This window comes from Carassius carassius, chromosome 44 (genome assembly GCF_963082965.1).
Source record: "Carassius carassius chromosome 44, fCarCar2.1, whole genome shotgun sequence".
NCBI lineage: Eukaryota > Metazoa > Chordata > Actinopteri > Cypriniformes > Cyprinidae > Carassius > Carassius carassius.
The window spans coordinates 20,813,895-20,831,914 of record NC_081798.1 but is presented as its reverse complement, the minus strand read 5'-3'; the positions used below and the strand labels follow the sequence as shown (position 1 = coordinate 20,831,914).

General features: G+C 40.3%; 1 protein-coding gene across 8 annotated transcripts in view; it reads right to left on the bottom strand.

Annotated features, from left to right (window-relative positions):
- The window catches only part of kif21b (kinesin family member 21B), an 87,415-nt gene that overhangs the window by 22,641 nt on the left and 46,754 nt on the right, over positions 1-18,020 (bottom strand). For 3 of the 8 annotated variants that reach the window (XM_059537049.1, XM_059537057.1, XM_059537053.1), the window contains exons 13-26: positions 17,209-17,356; positions 16,299-16,487; positions 15,890-16,089; positions 14,343-14,450; positions 13,957-14,258; positions 11,837-11,990; positions 11,475-11,678; positions 11,275-11,376; positions 10,523-10,688; positions 7,845-7,905; positions 7,697-7,745; positions 7,344-7,543; positions 7,121-7,195; positions 588-701 (exon numbers count right to left, since the gene is read on the bottom strand). In XM_059537049.1, coding sequence (XP_059393032.1) covers positions 588-701; positions 7,121-7,195; positions 7,344-7,543; positions 7,697-7,745; positions 7,845-7,905; positions 10,523-10,688; positions 11,275-11,376; positions 11,475-11,678; positions 11,837-11,990; positions 13,957-14,258; positions 14,343-14,450; positions 15,890-16,089; positions 16,299-16,487; positions 17,209-17,356 — 2,072 coding nt within the window. The remainder of the gene's footprint in view (positions 1-587; positions 702-7,120; positions 7,196-7,343; positions 7,544-7,696; positions 7,746-7,844; positions 7,906-10,522; positions 10,689-11,274; positions 11,377-11,474; positions 11,679-11,836; positions 11,991-13,956; positions 14,259-14,342; positions 14,451-15,889; positions 16,090-16,298; positions 16,488-17,208; positions 17,357-18,020) is intronic. The other 5 variants (XM_059537050.1, XM_059537056.1, XM_059537051.1 and 2 more) reach the window with 3 other exon arrangements.

Here is an 18,020-nt window from a genome sequence, read left to right as displayed (position 1 = left end):
GGTTGGAGAAATAATCAGATAAATCCCTGACAGGCAGATCAGATGACCAATTTAGATCTCTGTGGCAATATCAGACACTGCTGATTCAATTATATAAGGAAAGTGCAAACAAAACCCATCGTCAGAGGGTGGAATAATTGGTTATTCTACCCTAATGTGCCCACTTGTGGTGTTATAATGAGAATTCACAGGAGCCGAAGAACTGACAGTAGCTTCTGCTGTTTTTACTTTGAGTTATACTGACCATTCGACTCCAATTAGAGATCGATTCTGCCTGTGGCACACACAGGGTTAAAGCTGAGGTACTGAACTTGTGGATTAAAATACTGTAATGAAGCACTCGAAGTAACCTGACAGAGAGCATAGTCATTTACTTATAGCTGAAGGAGAAAAACAACTAGCTGGGTGGAAAGGAAAACAATTAAATAAACTTAGAGAACATGTGGGCTTATGCAAACTCCCACACTCAGGTATGATGAGGACTTAAACCCTAAAAGTATATCAACCTCTGATGATTTTATTCTAAAAAATTTAAATCAAGATACTAAACGGTTCATGCTGTCTGTGTGCATTTGTGTGCGACTCACTTGTCGAGTGCTGAGCCCTGACTCTGGTTGCTTGTCAGCCGGGAAAAGACATTGCGGTCATTTCGTATTCGAAGTGGAGGGGAAGGAGGAGGGGTGTAGCCTACCTCTGGACTTCTAACATAAAAAAAAAGAAAAACAATACACACAAAAAACCAGCATGTTTGATTAAAGTAATCAGTGTAACAGAATACTGAAACTTAATATTTCACACCATATCAATAGCTAACCTGATACACACTTCACCTTTAAGTATGTTAAAGGGAAAGTTCACCCAAAAATTACAATTCTGTCATCGATTACTCATACTCAAGTTGTTGTCAAAGGCTACCATCAAATATTGGTTACCAACATTCCTCACAATATCTTCTTTTGTTTTCAACAGAAGATAAATACTCACATCGGTTTGGAACATCTTGAGGGTGAGTAAATATTGTGTCATATTGCCCAAGTCAAATTAATTTGTATTGTATCATTAAAATTAACATGTTGACTAAAGTAGTTTACCGCATAATATTGATAATAAAATAATAACAATAACTAAAACAAATTCTGAAATACCAAATATTAATTTAAAATATATATATAAATATAAAATCAGTAAAGCTGGTTCTGTGATTAAAAGTAACGGTAAATCTCAATCACGTGCTTTCTGATGGAAATTATTCAGTATGCATTTAATACACAGAGAAGTAGATAACTGACCACTACGCTATACCGCATACATGAGATGAATCGCATTCGATTATGGACGCATTATTGCGTAACTTATCAGTGTTAGTGTTTTTATTAATGCATTTATGTTTTTGTTAATACAGCACTAGTAAACTAAATGATTGTAACATGGCAAAGATGAATGCACTTTTGGACATTGAATGTAAGGGAAATGTCATTTTGGAATTTCTGTGGTCTAATGTGATATTGTTGTTCATGTTCTTGTTCATGATGAAATTTTATTTTATTGCTGTAATTAATTTATAGCGTTAACAAGATGACCCATTGAATTCATGTTGGAAGCGGTGACTGATGAATGTATGTTTAGTCCAGTGCCTGTATATAAGATTAGTATTGACCAAGTTCAGAGGCTTCATATGTGGATCAACTTACTATGTTGTGCATTTTCACCACTTTCAACTTTCATATTTCAATGAATTTATTGCATTTTGAGAGGAAAAAAAAGGACCGTGGATTTATTGCATTTTGAGGGAAAATAATAACATTTTATAATAAATCTTCAAAAATTAAAACCTGGAATAACCTTATAACCTAAAGATGCCATGTGAAAGTTTGAAACAGGAAACAGTGGTTCCTCTTCAGGAACTTGAGCTGCGTCAAGCGCTTTGGGGAAATGCCTTTGGCAAGATCAACTCTGAATATAGTGTGCAATCTGTTCAATGGAAGGGCGTGACGTCACGGGCGGGGTGACGTAGCGACCAGGAAGCTATAAAGGCACCTGCCACGCAGCTGACTTCAGCTTCGCGTCTTTCAGCAAGCGATCTCCGATCCCGGAGGGCTTTCTTCGAGGAGGGAGCATTCACCAGTGTTCCTCGCTTGGGTTCGCAGATCGATCTGATGGAGGGAATGGAGACGGGCACGTCCTTATCTCCTACCTTACCCATCAGATCTGCCCGATTCCTAGGTTCGGAAGCCCGAGCTTCGGTTCTTCCCCCCGAGCATCGGGCTTGACGCTCCGCCTTTCTTTCTCCGAGGAGACTGACACGGAGGGCGTCGGCGAGCTTGTAGTTGCACAAACATAAAGTTGCATAAGCACCAGTATACAATAAACAGTGTTATGCCTAACATTATACGTGCAGCGTTAATGAGCAGCAATTTAATCTCCGAGGGGATTAATATTGGTTGTGTGACTAAGCTATTCGCGCGCTGTCGAGGCAACGTATTACATCATGTTCAGTTTTGATGTGAATTTTCCCATACCCGACCGCTTGTCTGGTTGTTTAAACTCCATTTAATAAGGAGGAGTTAATTCTATCACTTCAATGTGTACTTTATCACAATCTAGACCGTGTTTACTTGTCTGATTGTTTGACTACATTAAATTCTAAGAAATTTCGAGAAGTTCGATATATCACTTCAATGTGTATTGTTTCACAATCCAGACCGTGTTTACTTGTCTGATTGTTTGATTGGATTAAATTCTGAGGAATATGATGACAGTTATTTAACTCGTGAAGTTAGATGTACTGGAGGGACTGCTGGACGGGAGCAGCCCCCTCCGCGTACAAACAGAGTGTTGCCGCCCGTGTTCCCCCGCTTCGGGACCAGAGGCTGAAGCAACTCTCTGGGCCAGCGACTTCCCAGCCTATTCCGAATCTGATGGAGCCGTACTACAGGCAGGGAGGTCCACGGCCAAGAAGTCATGACGCATTTCGGTCACGACTACAGAGGGCGGCCCCTACTGGGGTAGAGCGGTGTCCACCTCATTACACGGTGCCCGTCTCACCTCAGTGCCCTCGGGAGGTGGGTCTGCCAACCCTGCCAGAGTTTCAGGGCGCAGCGGCTTCTAGCGAGCACTGCTCTCAGTTATTTCCACCCGTGAGCGTAGCTGAGACGCTCGCCGCCCCTTCGGGGGCCTCTTACACCAGAGGTCAGTCTCGAGAGACTGATTCCCTTGGTACATTAGTTAGCAGCGTGGAAACTACTGCCAAATGTCTCTCAATGGGTCCGGCACACAATAGAAAGAGGCTATCATCGGCCATCCACCGCTGACATTCAATGGGGTTACACCAACAGTAGTCGGCCCCCAGCAGGCTCTGGTGATGGAACAAGAAGTGAATACCCTATTAAGGAAGGCGGCCATCGAGGTGGTCCCTCTTCTAGACAGGGAGTCCGGGTTTTACAGCCGGTATTTCATAGTTCCAAAGAAGGATGGGGGGTTGCGTCCGATCATAGACTTACGTCATCTAAACCTCTCAGTAATGTCACTGAAGTTCAAAATGCTCACTGTCCTCGGATCTGATTTGTATCTGATTTGAAGCTCAAGATTTGTAGATTTGTAGATTTGATTTGTAGCTCAAATCAGATCACAGGACTGGTTTGTCACAATAGATCTCAAAGACACATACTTCCATATATCCATCCTTCCACAACACAGGAAGTTTCTGAGGTTCGCTTTCGGGGGCAAAGCCTACCAATAGAGTACTTCCCTTCGGCTTGCACTCTCACCCCGCACGTTCACTAAATGTGTAGATCCGGCTCTGGTATCCCTCCGTATGCAGGGCATCCGCATTCTGAACTATATCGACGATTGGTTGATTTAAGCTCAATCAGAGCAAATGGATGTCATTCTCTCACATATGGGGGAGCCGGGTCTGAGACTGAACTCCAAGAAGAGTGTACTTTCTCCACTTCAGAGAACCACCTATCTAGGCGTAGTGTGGGATTCGACCACGATGCAGGCACATTTGTCTCCTGCTCGGATCGAGTCAATCCTTACCTCAGTCAAGAGAGTCAGAGAAGGCCAGTCACTCACTGTCAAGCAGTTTCAGAGACTGTTAGGGCTTATGGCAGCTGCGTCCAATGGGATACCTTTTGGCCTTCTGCACATGAGACCCCTAGAGTGGTGGCTCAAGACCAAGGGATTTTCCCCGAGGGGGAATCCATTACGAACTATCAAGGTCACGCGGCGATGCCTTTGTGCCTTAGACATGTGAAAGAAACCTTGGTTCTTGAATCAGGGCCCGGTGCTGGGAGCTCTTGGTCGCCGTGTAACGCTAGCGACAGACGCGTCCCTCACCGGTTGGGGTGCAGTCATGAGTGGCCACCCTGCCCACGGTCTGTGGAGCGGTCGCCATCTGACATCGCATACCAGTTGTCTAGAGATGCTAGCTGTGCATCGAGCATTGAAATATTTCCTCCCAGACCTGAGAGGTCACCATGTGTTGGTGCGCACCGACAACACATTGGCGATCTCTTATATCAGTCACCAGAGAGATCTGAATTCGTGCCCCTTGTACAAGCTGGCACACCAGATCCTTCTGTGGTCCCAGGACAAACTCCTCTCGTTCGGAGCAGTGTATGTTCCTGGGAGATTGATTGTGGGAGCAGACATACTGTCGAGACAGGGGCCGAGGCCCAGGGGGGCTTCACCCCGAGGTGGTGAAGTAGATATGGAGAGTTTTTGGACCTCTTTGCGACTCAAGACATATCGCAATGTCCCCTCTGTTTCTCTCTAGTTCATCCAGCTCCTCTGGGACTGGACACTATGGTACAGACCAGGCTAAGGCTTCATCTGTTCGCCTTTTACCCTATCGCTCTGCTCCCAGGAGTTCTGGCGAGAGTACGCTGGGACGGGGTCCGTCTTCTATTAGTAGCCCCGTTCCGGCTGGGCCTGTTATGGCTCGCAGATCTGATCTCTCTCCTCGACGGCTCTCCATGGGAGATTCCGATCAGGACAGATGTCCTCTCTTTTAGGCACAGGGCAAAATAATTCACCCTCGCCCGGAGTTGTGGAAGTTGTCGGTGTGGCCCCTCAGGGGGCACAGTTCATAGCTTCCGGTCTCTTCAGCCGAGGTTTATGAGACCCTCCTCCAATCCAGAGCTCCCTCTACAAGGAAACTGTATGCCCTGAGGTGGAAGCTCTTCACCTCACGGTGCAGAGACTGCCAGCTTCACCCTGTTAACTGCCCAGTTGGTACAGTTCTGGAGTTTCTCCAAGCTAGGCTCTCTGCGGGGTTAACTCACTCCACCTTAAAGGTGTACGTGGCGGCCATAGCTGCTTACCACGTCCCTTTCAACGGTCAGTCAGTGGGTAGACACCCCCTAGTTACACGTTTCCTCCACGGTGCGCTGAGGCTGAGACCTCCAAAACGGTCCCGTGTTCCCCCCTGGGACTTGGTTGTGGTGTTAGAGGCTCTTTGTAAAGCTCCATTTGAGCCGATTCATGACTATTACTGGCTATTACTTCTCTAAAGAGAGTTAGAGACCTTCAGGCCCCCTCGGTGGCCCCTACCTACTTAGACTTTGCCCCTGGTATGGCCAAAGCATTTTTATACCCTAGAGCGTGTTACGTTCCTAAAGTTCCCTCTGTTATGCCACAACCCATAGTACTGCAGGCCTTCTGCCCTCCTCCCTTTCGGGAGCCAGACCAGGAGAAGCTAAATTGTGTCCAGTTCGAGGCCTGGACGCATACGTCCACAGAGCTGCCCTGTGGAGAAAATCTGACCAAGTGCTTGTTTGCTACGGTCCTCCTAAGAAGGGTTCCCCTGCCTCTAAGCAGACCCTTTGTCATTGGATAGTTGAGGCTATCAACGTCTCCTAGGAGTCCTCTGGTCTTCCCCTTTCTTTGGGAGCCAAGGCTCACTCTACTCGGGGTATGGCTGCCTCTAAGGCCTTTCTAGCAGGTGTGTCCCTCTTGGACATCTGCAACGCTGCGGGATGGTCCACACCCTCTACATTTGCCAGATTTTACAATCTCGATATGCGAGCCACTCCTGGCTCTTATGTCCTCTTGCCTTAGCTGTGCTCTTCGGATACACACTAGGCAGGGGATTGGTAGTCTGGCAGCGTTGGCACATCGTTCCCCAAAGCGCTTGACGCAGCTCGAGTTCCTGAAGAGGAACGTCTCTAGGTTACGAATGTAACCCTAGTTCCTCGAAGGAACGAGACGCTGCGTCGCAGAGCCATACTCCCGGCACCTCTGCCGGCGCTTGCTTCCCTACTCGAAGCTGAAGTCAGCTGCGTGGCAGGTGCCTTTATAGCTTCCTGGTCGCTACGTCACCCCGCCCGTGACGTCACGCCCTTCCATTGAACAGATTGCACACAATATTCAGAGTTGATCTTGCCAAAGGCGTTTCCCCAAAGCGCTTGACGCAGCGTCTCGTTCCTTCGAGGAACTAGGGTTACATTCGTAACCTAGAGATGTTTTCATCTTGCCACTTTCTTGGTAAAGAAAACACATTTTTACTCAAATTAATAAAAATGGATTTATTGCATTTTGGAACCAAACCATTAATATATACATACACATGCATTAATCTATGGACTATTTCCTATATTTTCATTTACAAAGGATTTATACTAAATATATTTTTGTTTGCAAACCTAAATAATTTGTTTTTACATTGCCATTTTACAATATGTCTAAGAAAATAATTAAAACATCTTGGAAAAATGTCTTTGTTTTTAGATACATAAAGCTGAAGGAAAACATTTTTATGTATTTTATTACTGTTCTATTGATTAATTGAGTGAGTGAGTGAGTGAGTGAGTGAGTGAGTGATTCATTCATTCATTCGTTCATTAATTAATCCATTCATTCATAAGCTAAGGCAACATGAAAACATCACACAAAGATACAACAAATGAGTACATTGCAAAATAGTCTTTTCACATTACCAATAAGATTGAAAACTGCACCTGTCTACGAAATGAAGTTAGTTTGACTAGTATTAGTTTTGCGCTTTTTGTCCTGTCTTTAGGAAGCATAATGAAACTGTAATAAATTCAGTAATAAATTGATATCTTTTTTTTCTCCAGATCTCAGTTGGAAAACTTGGGGATGAAGGGGATGAAGTTACCTATATGGCTGGCCTCGGTCGTATGACTGCCTCCTTGTTAAGGGAGATGTGTCAGATCCTCTGGACTGCCTTGGGCTGAAACATCAGCATAGAAATGGTGTTATGTTCAAAATAACTGAATAACTGTGAGGAGACAGAATCTAAAATTCTCATCACACCCTCCCATATAATGGAAAACAATTTATTCCAGTAAGAGAGGGTTTTGCCTGACAGCTCCACTCACAAAGTGTGTCCTCTGACAGGCAGGCTGATGGTTCGAGACACCAGATCTCTGGAATAGGCCTCTTTGTGGACCAGGCCGTTCTCATGGATCTCCGACAGAGAAGCCAGGGACTTAGTGATGTTCTTGGAGGTGAGGGTCAGAATCGGGCCCAAATACTCAGCTGACACTGCCTTCATTTGTGCAGATAGCCGAGGCTCAACCTGTGAGAGAAAATGCATTAAATATTTCAAAATACTACACTGCCACCTGCTGGTTATAACACACAGAACAGAAATAAAGTGCTTTCCAATGCTGATGAGCACATTCATTATAGTCATGTCAAAAAACACTACATGATCAAGGCTGAGTTTTACCTTCATCTTAAAGTCATCTTGACTCGCAGACAACTTCATTTGAGAAAAACTGTAGCAGGAAGTTAAGCAGTGAGGTTTATCAAATTTAGATTTGATAGATTACGTCATGATAATCATCTGTGGATGCACTGTAAGAATGTACTCATACCCGCCCTCTGATGCCTGACTGAACTCAGACGCATCCTCATCTGTGCTCGCATAGCCATTCTCTGAGGAATATATGAAACTTTATGAAGAATTAATTACACAATTACAAATACAGCAGCAAGCAGCGATTACTGGTGTTCAAGCATATTAAGGCATTTAAGCAAATACGAAAAAAAGCATTATGAATTATTTAGGAAGACTGTATATATGTAAATCAATGATTAAATAGAGCATTTATGCCAGTTTCACGTAATTTACCATAGAAGTATTTTTTGTTACCTATTTAAGTCTTATAGCGCCACCTACAGCACAATCTCCATAAAAGTTGGTATGCATCTTTAGAATCATATGCTGTATGTGCTCACTTATTTTCATTAAGTTTTTCTTTTTAGTTTGGAATTTATAGCCTTTTGGGTACATTTGGCCAGGCCCATTTTCTAAACGACCTTTTTATATCTATTCAAATCAGTTCAAGTTTATTTGTATAGCGCTTTTTTTATATACATATAGATATACAATCATTTAGACACTTGAAAAATGTGAAAAATTTCTCACAGACCTTTAGGGCCGAGAGTCAAAAAGACCCACAAAGTTTTGTTCTGATCAGCCTCTGTTAACTATGTCTAACAGGTGATCGAACTTCATTGGCTAGTTGAGGCATAGTTATGGATTTTGTCATATTATAGCACCACACAGTGGCTAGACTCTTATGAGGTCGTGGTCTTACATGTGCGTAACTAGTTTGAAATAAATATCTCATTCCGTTGAAAAGTTATATCCGTTTCAGGAAAAGTTTCCTTTCCTCTTTTGAACATTTTGGCATGCCGTCATGACGGTGAGAATTTAAAAAAAGTTGTTGTTTTTTTATAACTATTGATATTCACTCTCCAGCAGAGTTAATTTTAGACCACAAATTGTGAATTAGATTTAGTCATAGTCTTTTGGTGAAAATGCCATTTAGTTTTAGTCATATTTTAGTCAACTGAATTGTTTTAGTTTTAGTCTAGTTTTAGTCAACAGTTATAAAAAAATATCAATAGCTTACAATCAATATTTTACAAAAGAAGGTTTTTCAAAATATTCAAAAAAGACAAAACTTTCCTCAAGGTTGGCAATCGAATCAGTCACATGCGTTTTGTTCTTTTCCAATGATATAAGACATTTGAGTCTACGACAAGCACTTTAGGAGTTATGAGCGATTTCATACTTTTGATCGCTCTAGTGCCCACATCAGGCTGATCGGGCAAACCTTGGCGACGATGTAGACGGCATGAGTACTACCATGTCTCAAAGTTTTAGGTCTCTACCCCTTACGGTTTGGTCTGCCGAATGCTGATCTGTAAGAATCTTAGGGCCCTATTTTAACGATCTTAGCACATGGTCTAAAGCGCACGGCACAGGTGCACTCAGGGTATGTCCCAATCCACTTTCACTAGTTTAACGACGGGAAAATGGCCGGGTGCATGGTCTAAATGGGTTGTCCCTATTCTCTAAATGAGTTATGGGTGATTTTGCATAACATACAATAAAACAAGAAACAAGTCATCTCCCATTTGCTATCTACACGGCAGAATTTGCCAGTGCAAAGTCAGAACATGTCTCCAGAGATGAACCGGAGCTGCTCGTGGCCAAGCAAATAGGTAGCTTAAGGGGACGTTCACATATGGCGTCTTTTGCGCGCTCAAGTTCGTTATTTCCAATGTAGGCGGGCGGTATGCACGCTCATAATGGAAGCGACACGGTCGCGACGCGCACGTGGTGCGACGCACTCGTTTTTTCCAGGCGTGTCCGCACCGCATCGAGTTTAACATTTAACATTTAAACTTTTCCGAATGCCGCAAGCGCAACGCAGGTCATGTGACAAGAACCAACCATTCAGCTTCATCCTTTTCCATAACAACTTTGAAAGCTCAGCCAACATGAAGGAACAGCAGACCATAGCTATATATGGATTGCCATTTTGAAATAAATTTAGTAGCAAAGCTACTGCAAGCGATTTTTAGTGCTGCAAATCCATTTATCCTTTGCTGAAATTTCTGCATCTTCATGGAGAGAGCAGGTCATGGTTGTCCTAGCAACAGTAGACGCCGCTGGAGCGCAACTGCCCGAGCGCTTTGGAAAGAAGGAGAAAGCGGCGCGCCTAGTGTTTTCCACACGTTTTTAGGCGCGATATGTGAACGGCCCCTAATTCTAAATCTGATACATGCAATGGCTATCCATTACGACATGTAGGCATTTTTATATTCATGTAGCCTACACAAATAATGTAATCTTTTACATTTTAATCTTAAATTTTAATCGCCTTGAGGAGCATTTTCTACTAAGGCGCTCTTTAAATAAAAAAATATATATTGCCCCGTTGACTTTACACTTTAGACCAGGTTTGAGTTATGGTGCAGTCTATTTTCAGTTCCTCAAAACAGCAACGCGCCAGCAACGAGCCAGCAACGCGCCAGCAACGCGCCAGCAATGCACCTGAACACCAAATAGAATAGAAATAGAGTAGAGATTGCTAGTGTTAGAGGGTCAAGTGTGAATGGAAAAGATGTGTTTTTAGACTTTTCTTGAAGATGGCTAAAGACTCGGATCGGAGCTCAGGGCTGCTCAGATCAAATCAGCCAGGTCATTCCACCAGCAGGGAAAATATAAATATAGAAATTCTCACGACTGATTACTCACCTTGCTGGACATTGTGAATTAGAGCTTGCAGCTCAGGGATACACTCTGCCTTTTCCCTAAGAGCATCCAGGATCATGTGATTGTGGGAAGAGCCAATCACGTCCGTCTGCCGCAGCTGACCCTCCAGAAGGCGGATTTGAGCCTCTTTTTGAGCAACTTGTAACCCCTATATACACAAACACACGTGAAACACTACCATTCACACGTCTGGGGTCAGTAAGATGTTTTAAACATTTTTCAAGGAAGTCTCTTCTGATCACCAAGGCTGCATTTATTTGATAAAAGAAAAATTACAAAATAGTTCTAGACAAATTTATTCATTTGTTTTAAAGCTGAATTTTCAGCATCATTACTACAGCCTTTAGCGTAACATAATGCTTCAGAAATCATTCTAATATTAAACATTTTTATTATCTACACTGAAAACAGTTGGGTTGCTTTTTGTGGAAGCCATGATACAATTTTTCAGGATTCTTTGAAAAATAGAAAGATCAGCATGCATTAAAAAAAAGAAAAAAAAAGAAGTAACTATGCCTTCACTGTCACTTTATATTGAAGCTGAAAAAAGGAATTAATTTCTTTAAAAAAAAAACTTTGAATGCTAGTGTACATATCTGCTGTTTTTTACGGTTTAAATTATAATTTATGTATTGCAATTTCACTATTAATTTAGTTATTCTAATCTACTTAATCATGCATTACTCTGGATGACCCTAACAGAACATCAAACCGTTTTGTCTTCCTGGACTTACCTTGTCAATAGAGGCTTTAAGGAAGTAGTCCAGGAGAGCGCGAGCTTCGGCCAGTGAGCAGGAACTGATGACCACTGAGGTGTCCACCGAGTCCAGCTCATCCTAAAATAAGCACACTTTATAAACCTCTATGCAAATATAAGTGACATGTGATTCAACTACATACAACAAGCAAGCAGTCTTTGTGAAATGCCCTGTACCTTGGTCTCCTCGATCTGTACGATGGTGGCCTGGCAGTCTGACAGACTGTCGCTGATGTAGTCGATGTTGGCATTGAGCACCTCAATCTCCTCGTTCATCTCCTGAAGGAGCCTCTCCTCCTCATCCTCTCCAAAGCCCTCGTTCACTAACTTTTCTCTCTTGCGCAACAGCGCCTCCTGCTGCATGGACAGCTCCTCACGTTTCTGGAAGGAAGACATTATATAAGAGTTACGATCACAATCCAACTTTTACATTGTTAAACACACAAATCACTAATGCACACAACAATTATACAACTAAAATGCACAGGTTGCATAATGTATAATGTAACATGTAAAAGAAATATAAATACAAAAATCACCTTAATGAGGCGATCCATATCAGCTTCCACATTAGTGATGGTCATTCTCTGCATCACAATATCCATGATCCTCCTCTCCAGAGACTGCCACTTCTGACGGGCTGTCTTTGAAAAACTTGTGCTCGTACTTTTTCGCTGGAACTTTTTTCTGCTACTGAAAACAAATTTAGATATACAATATATAACCTACAGTTCATATTGTAATGACAACAGAATTTTTTTAATGAAAGTCACCAAATAGATCTCAGAGAAATCATAAAATTTATTAGATTAACATAAAAAAAGAATGGAATAAAAAAAATTGCATTTAACTTCCATAATGTCATTCAGGTTGCACTTTATTTTACAGTACGAGTACTAACATGTACTTATAGTGTACTTACAGTGTATTTATCTAAGAAAGTTCTGGTAATACAAGGTAACTACATGGGGTAGGGTTAGGTTTAGGGGTAGGTTCAGGGTTAGCACCTAGTTATTACATAGTTATTGTAATTACTATAATAAGTACATAGTATGTACATGAGGAACAGGACTGTAAAATAAAGTGCTACCGTCATTCATTTCTGACTGAAAAATGAAGGCAGGATTGATACATTGGGATTTGATTGGAGTAATATAAATTGTTACAATTATTATTATTACAATCATTATTTTTATTATTATTATCACTATTATTATTTTAATAACTGCATTAAAATTATTTATTAAGTTAATCATCATATCATTCAAATGTGACAATAAAGAAATACACATAAAATCACAAAAGATCTCCATTTTAAAATCTTTAGAACTTTTTATTCATCAAAGAATCCTAAGGGAAAAAAACGTACAAAAAAGTATCAAAAAATTTAATCTTTTACTGATAATAATGGTGCATTCATGCCATATCGTATTTACTATGATTACGAGATACCAACTTCAAAAAGCATTCATGTCCTTGTATAACTTGCATTTGCAATGTGTGAACTGGGAGTTTTATGTGAGGTACAACTCCCCATCTCAGATTCATTAGGCGTTATGTGCGATAGTTCTAAGTTTAAGGGTGTGAACAGCTCCAAACTGAACATCATGTGTCGAAATTACAGTAATTACGACATGGCATGAGTGCAGCATATGAAAAGTTTTAGGAAAATCATCAAATTTAGGCCTTTTCACAATGGCACAATGATGCTTATTCACCAGGGGCGATCATTTGCAGCGTGAAAAAGTGTCAACTTTTTCCATTACGTGTGTCAATTATAATTTTTTTATATGTCGCACCATTATGAAACGGGTTGTCTTTAGATTTGAGCTTAGATCACGCGCCCGGAGCAGCTGCTATTGCACAAAAGGCAAGAGTGGTGGTGCTTATTATATTTTAAGATATATTCTTATAGATAGTTTCATATTATATTCATATTATAGATAGTTTGTTTGTTTGATATTATCACATTATTGGAGTCGCTTCAACCCACAGATGTGAAAATCAACCCGTGTCAACAGTGTATAAAAAAAGCCCAATTCCGCAGAAAAAAAAACATGGACTTGGCAACATTGATTAGCGCTAACATTAGTGGCACGCCACAATATTTGTATATCCTGTCACTCAGGATTTGTTCAGAGATGAAGACTGCCATCTAGCGCTCAGGATATAAACTCAAAACCAAACAACTTTTAAATATCGATATTCCATTTATCAAATATCGCCAAACAAAATATGGTGAAACTTGAACGTGTATTGATATTTTCTTACACCCCAATAATTTAATGTAATGCTGTTGAACTGCGGACGATGTGAGGAAAATGCATTGTTGTATGTATAGAAAGCAGTCAATTGTTTCGCGCTCAGTGTGAAAGCACTGTTTGTCGGCGATTCACCTCACTTTTTACTCATCACGCTCAGTGTGAAACAGCCTTTAGACTGCTCTCTGAAGGATCACGTGACAGTGAAAACAGGAGTTATGATGCTGAAAATTCAGCTTTACAAATCAAAGGAATACATTACGATTTTAAATAAATTCGAATATAAAAGTTAACTGAAATTGTAATTATATTTTACAATATTATTGTTTTTTGCTCAAATTAAGGCAGCCTCAGTGAACATAAGAGACTGAGTCATTGGTGTATTATGCATCACTGACCTGGCCAGGTTTCCTCCAGTCCCGTGGCTCTCATTCTCTCCCAGGAATCCGTTCAGTTTGGTATTCCACTGGCGTATGATGCTGGTCACCGAGCGAGTGGATTCGTGTTCTGAGGTTGTTGTTGTGGTGCTGGTGGACAGCTCCGCTCCGGAGTCCACACTGGTGAGTTTGCGGGCCACACGTCCGGCCACACGCTCCGACATGGGCTTGGCCAGCCGCCTCAGCGCCGTCACTTCCTGCGTCTTCCTCCGCAACACGATCTCCTGCTGGCGCTTCTGGGACTCCAAAGCTCTGATCTGATACTAATACAGCACAGAGAGATTGAGTCAATAATACGACATACACCACCATGGTATCACTCATTTTTAAACGTTAATCAGTCAAACCTCTTGTCGTCGCTGCTCTTTCTTCAATTGTGCGATTTCTCTGTTCCTCTTTGCATCGATCATCCTCCTCCGCTGCTGCTCCTCCTTCATCTGCTTCATCAGCGCCACCTATAGGTGGGATGGAAAGCAAGCACTGTGAGAATCTACTAGAGGCAGCAGCGTCTAACAACAAAAGTCTAATGTTCCCATTCACATAATATTTGCCATAAAAAAATTTTTCAATCTATGTGACCCAAAATACAGTACATTCCATTAAACAAAACATTTTGTATATTAATAATATAAGGTTATTTCGCTTTTATTTACATTTGGTGAGCACATTTCTTCTTGTTTGCCAGGATTATCAAATAAGTGAAAATAGAGGTATTAAAATTTTTGCACTTATTTCTGGTCCAGCTATCACACTGGAAAGTAACAGTTAATCAAGCACACTGCATTATGGGATAGACTTATTTCATACCTTGCTTTTTTGTATAATGCCTATTTTACAAATGTTATCTGGGTGCTATACACTACCATTCAAAAGTTTCATTCTCACTAAGGTTGACAAAATAAATACAGTACACACTGAAATACTGTTAAAAGTATTACAATTGAACATATTTTTAAATGTAGTTTATTCATATGATGTAAAGCTGTATCTGTAGCTTCCATTCCTCCAGTCTTCAGTGTCACATAATCCTTCAGAAATCATTCTAATATACTGATTTGCTCAAGAGAGATCTTTTTATTCTTATGTTCTTATTATTATCACTGTTGAAAACCATTAATGTGGAAACCATCACGCTTTTTTTCAGAATTATCTGATCAATATAAAGTTTAAAAGAACAGCATTTATTTGAACTAAAAAGATTTGTAACATTATACATTTATTTGTCACTTCAATGCATCATTGCTGGATGAATGATCATTTCTTGCAAAGAAGAAAAAAAAAACCTTACCACCAATACTATTGTAGTGTTTTAATATTTGGAATCAGCTATTATTTTTATATTTTCAGTTTTAATTTTAGTAACATTTTGAGTATTTTTATCATTTTTAGTACATTTTTTTTTACGTGTGTACATAGTTTGTTAATGTTCTATTTAATTATTTTAAGTTCATCAGTTAAAAATGTTGCAACTACATAACATATAAAAAGAGTTTGTATATTTTATTTACAGTTAAAGGTTTTTTTTATTATTATTATACAAATAATGACTTTTTATATTACTTTTAGTTTTATATAACCGTAACAACCCTGCCCCAAACTTTTGAACATTAGTCTCTCTCTATACTTGAAAATAGCAAGTACTTTCCCCACTATCATCAGCATACAAACTTTCATGCAAACTGGGACACACTATATACCTGAGGGATCAGCTACTTTCATTTAAAATTGGTACTTTAATTACACTCTTAAAATAACAGTTAGACACTGTAAGTGTCTTCAGTCGCAATTACACTCAATCATCTGTGCAGCTGATGAAACCGATGAAATGTTTTGTTTTTCTCCAGATGAACTCAAGGGGGCAGTGTGTTTCTAAAAATAAAGCTCCAGCTCTCACCTTGGCTTTCTTCATCTCGGCCACCTCGGACTGCAGTTTCTTGAGCTCTCTCTCGTAGCGGCTCTGGTTCTTCAGCAGACGCGCGTGCTCCTTCTGAGCGGCCTGCAGCTTCAGCAGGTCTCGGTTCATCTCCTTCAGACGCTTCTCATACTCCGATTTGATCTTACTGGCTTTCTCCTCAGTGTAGTTCTCCATGGACACTAAAATCACACAGAAAATAAAGGAAGAATCGTTTACATTCCAAAAAAGACGAAAAAAGATAATTTTGTTTGGAACAGCATGAGGGTGAGTAAATGATGACTGGGTTTTAATTTTAAGGGTTAACACCTATTCATATACTTTTGGCCTTTTGCCTTGTACCAGAAATACATCACAAACAACAAAAGCTATGAAGCTGGCAGACGCTCACTGAGGTTGTGCAGCACGCGGTCTCTCTCCAGCTGCGTGTCTCTGATCTTGTTCTGGAGCAGAATCAGTTTCTCCTCATACTGGGTCTTCAGCGTCAGGAGCCGCCGCTGGCTGTTCTCCAGCTCATCGATGAGTCTCTGCTTGATCTCGATCTCACACGTCAGGTCCGCAAGATCGGCCTGTAAGCTGACTGAGTGATCAGGAGCCACAGGTTACAAGGTCAGTGTGAATGAAAGGGACTGACTGGACGTTTGTAATAAACGCTAGGGCTGTCAACAAAAATATTTGTTGAATTAAAAATAAAAATCCACATTTGAATGCAAAAACGTTGCATTTGAATTTTAAATGTGCGTAAACCAGCCTTATGACGATGACTTTTTTTTTGCCTATCAGGGTAAACCCACTGGATGTGGCGCTGATTGTTGTTTACGTCAAAAACTGAAACCAAGCCGTTCACACAGAACACATATTTATCATTTTCTAAAGGGACATCTATCACCCTTGCACTCGCGTCTCACACAAGAGAGGCGAATGTTTAGAAACCATGTAAAAGTTCAACTTTTAAAAATACATGTCTCGGGACTTTTTTTCATCCCACTGCATTTCATGTTTTTAAATGAATAAAGTGCTCTTTTGTTTTCGGTCCTTAGTATTAAACTGTATATACATACATGATGCTTTTTGTTTCTAATTATTTAAGCAATCTTATTAATTATATATGGTTTGGAAACATTATTTTAAACATTATGCACTTTTTTCTAAGATGTCATGTTATTTGATTGCTTTGAAGAAACGTGCATTAGTAGTATTTTGCTCGATGCGCCCTCTTGTGGCTTTAGAGGAGAAATCAACAGAAATTATGCCTTTTAAATTTGAATTTGAAATTTGAATAAACGCATCTCAGAATGCACCTTTATTGTCTGAGTCAGAGTCAGAATCCACCAGGCTCTCGTCGCTGTCGAACTCTTCCTCCTCCCTGGTCTCCTCTTCCTCCTCCTCCTCCTCCTCATCACAGCCGCTCTCGCCGTGATCATCCTCCTGAAGAGGATACATGCCATCCTGCACAGAGAGATCAAACCTTAAGACTGTCTTTTGCACTCAACAAACCACCAAAAATTATTATATTCCATTTAAAAACTTTGGTATAATGCATATAATATGTATAATGCATTATAAAGAGTTGTTAAAGGGTATAATGCATTATAATTATTCATAATGTGCGTTGTAATACATTACATCTTGATGTAAATAACAATAACCGAATTTAAAATGCATAGTGTAACAATGAATTGACAAGTGTTATAATGTATTAACTGTGTCACAATCATTCACGAGATTGTACAATGCATTAATAAGACAAAACTACTTTTATAATGCATTATACATAAAGGCTTTAACATTTTTTTTCATATATATTATGCCTAATCATTTTTATTTCAAAATGTTAAAGCTTTATTCATGTAAGATTACAACTTTATATTTTTGATTACATGCAATAATGTATTCTTGCAATAACTTTTTTTTATTATTATTCTCATGAAATACTGCTTTATTGATCACATTTTATTCTTTAAACTCCTTTGAGTTTTCTTTTTTGAGGTCTTTATATTCATAAAACACTAAAAATAAAAACGTTGTTGCACGATTATTTTCTTCTCATTTTCCAACTCCATTTTCATAAAACTGCTGTAAAACGTTACTAAATATTTAAGATTTTAAAATT